Genomic DNA, 2,500 nt, shown 5'->3' with positions numbered 1-2,500 from the left:
GTTGTAGTGAGGTTGTAGGGAGGTTGGGGGGAGGTTGTGAAGAGGTTGTGGGGAGGTTGTGAGGAGGTTGTAGGGAGGTTGGGGGGAGGTTGTGGGAGGTTGGAGGGAGGTTGGAAGGAGTTTGTGGGAAGGTTGGAGAGGGTTGTGGGGAGGTTGTGGTGTAGGAGGTCAGGTTTGACTGTGACTCACGTCAGAACTTTCCAGAACTCTGGACCTCGGGAGACCGGACACGCTGCATACCTTGGATGAAACTCACACACACACACACACACACACACACACACACACACACACTCACACACACACAGCGTTCTGACAGGACTGCGATTGTGGTTGTGGCCAGGCAGGATGTTGAGCCCTGGAACAGGAAGTGTGTTGGTGTGGATGGTCCTCTCCTGGCTCTGCTGCCCTGCTCACGCTCAGATGAAGATCCCTCCAGAGACGTGAGTACCTCCCCCTCTACCTTAACACTTAGCTCCCCCTCTACCTTAACACGTACCTCCCCCTCTACCTTAACACTTACCTCCCCCTCTACCTTAACACTTACCTCCCCCTCTACCTTAACACTTACCTCTCCCTCTACCTTAACACTTACCTCCCCCTCTACCTTAACACTTACCTCCCCCTCTACCTTAACACGTACCTCCCCCTCTACCTTAACACTTACCTCCCCCTCTACCTTAACACTTACCTCCCCCTCTACCTTAACACTTACCTCTCCCTCTACCTTAACACTTACCTCCCCCTCTACCTTAACACTTACCTCCCCCTCTACCTTAACACTTACCTCCCCCTCTACCTTAACACTTACCTCCCCCTCTACCTTAACACTTACCTCTCCCTCTACCTTAACACTTACCTCTCCCTCTACCTTAACACTTACCTCTCCCTCTACCTTAACACTTACCTCCCCCTCTACCTTAACACTTACCTCTCCCTCTACCTTAACACTTACCTCTCCCTCTACCTTAACACTTACCTCCCCCTCTACCTTAACACTTACCTCTCCCTCTACCTTAACACTTACCTCTCCCTCCACCTTAACACTTACCTCCCCCTCTACCTTAACACTTACCTCCCCCTCTACCTTAACACTTACCTCTCCCTCTACCTTAACACTTACCTCTCCCTCTACCTTAACACTTACCTCCCCCTCTACCTTAACACTTACCTCCCCCTCTACCTTAACACGTACCTCCCCCTCTACCTTAACACTTACCTCTCCCTCCACCTTAACACTTACCTCCCCCTCTACCTTAACACTTACCTCTCCCTCTACCTTAACCCGTAACTCTCCCTCTACCTCCCCCCTTACATCCCCCCGTACCTCACCCTCTACCTTAACACTTACCTCACCCTCTACCTTAACACCTACCTCCCCGCGTACCTCCCCCCTTACCTCACCCCTTTACCCCCTCTTACCTTAACACTTGCCCTAACCCAACCCTAACCCTAACTCTACCTTGAACCCGACTCTAACCCTAACCCTAACCGTAGCCTTGACCGTGACCATTTTAAATCTTCAGTGTGGTGACGTCAGAGTAGGGTCCCAAGCATCCCACTTAGCATCTGCCCCATGTCATCTGTTCACAGAGGGCCTCCGACTTCGACTTCCACCAGCCTCCCCTGTCCCTGACCCTCCATGCCTTCCGCTTATCTCCTTTATGATATGTAGCCACGAGCTGTCCGTGTTTGTACAGGACCTTATCACCACCAAGCTGCTGGTCGCTGAGGGTTGCTATGCTGTAACTAAGGCCTCTGAGGTAGCTAGCTGATGGTTGCTGTGCTCTAACTCAAGCCTCTTCCCAACATAGTCTTGTTTCTGCGGACCAGGAGATGTGTATATATTGTGTTATCTGGCTGTACCAGCGCTTGACCACCTATTTGGACCTAAGACACGTCAAATGCTAATTTGTTGCATAAGAGTTCCATACATTAGGAGTTGCGTGGAGTTGGTTAGGCAGGAAGTTCTGTATTTACCTGCCCCAGTACAGTAAACAACACAACCACACAGATCCTGTTGTTTGGTCAGAAGAAACGACCCACAGAACCTCTGATAGAGTAATTTGTTATCTGATGTTTGCTATGCTGTTGATGGTTGCTATGCTATCGATGGTTAGTTTGTCCAACACACACCACAGCAACTGGGGACTATCGTGAGTGTGTGTGTGTGTGTCCAGGGTGCAGCAGTGGGCGGTGTCCTTTGGGAAGCAGATCGAGGCCCTCTCCATCAAGTACTCTGGTGCTCGTCTGCTCCAGAAGGTAAGACTGACCCCCCCCCCCCAACACACACACACACACACACACACACACACACAGGGCTAGAGCATTAGTTTATGTGTTTATGTTATTTTAAGAGATGCTCTGTCAGCACCACATCATCCACCCAGTCACTCCCTGTGTGTGTGTGTGTGTGTCTGTGTGTGTGTCTGTGTGTGCGTGCATGTGTGTGCATGTGTCTGTGTGTGTGTGTGTGTGTGTGTGTGTGTGTGTCGTGGCC

The 2,500-nt window shown here is 51.0% G+C and overlaps 1 protein-coding gene across 1 annotated transcript in view; it reads left to right on the top strand.

Moving 5' to 3' along the window:
- Window positions 1–348: 348 nt before the first annotated feature.
- cacna2d4a (calcium channel, voltage-dependent, alpha 2/delta subunit 4a) overlaps window positions 349–2,500 on the top strand; it is a gene marked incomplete at both ends in the record, with an annotated part of 75,511 nt that continues 73,359 nt past the window's right edge. The window contains 2 exons of the mRNA XM_080538311.1: window positions 349–443; window positions 2,181–2,262. Of these exons, the coding sequence (XP_080394437.1) occupies window positions 349–443; window positions 2,181–2,262 (177 nt within the window). The remainder of the gene's footprint in view (window positions 444–2,180; window positions 2,263–2,500) is intronic.

This window comes from Nansenia antarctica, assembly GCF_963989245.1.
Source record: "Nansenia antarctica genome assembly, chromosome: 8".
NCBI lineage: Eukaryota > Metazoa > Chordata > Actinopteri > Argentiniformes > Microstomatidae > Nansenia > Nansenia antarctica.
The sequence above is the reverse complement of the archived record's forward strand: the minus strand, read 5'-3'. Positions and strand labels throughout refer to the sequence as shown.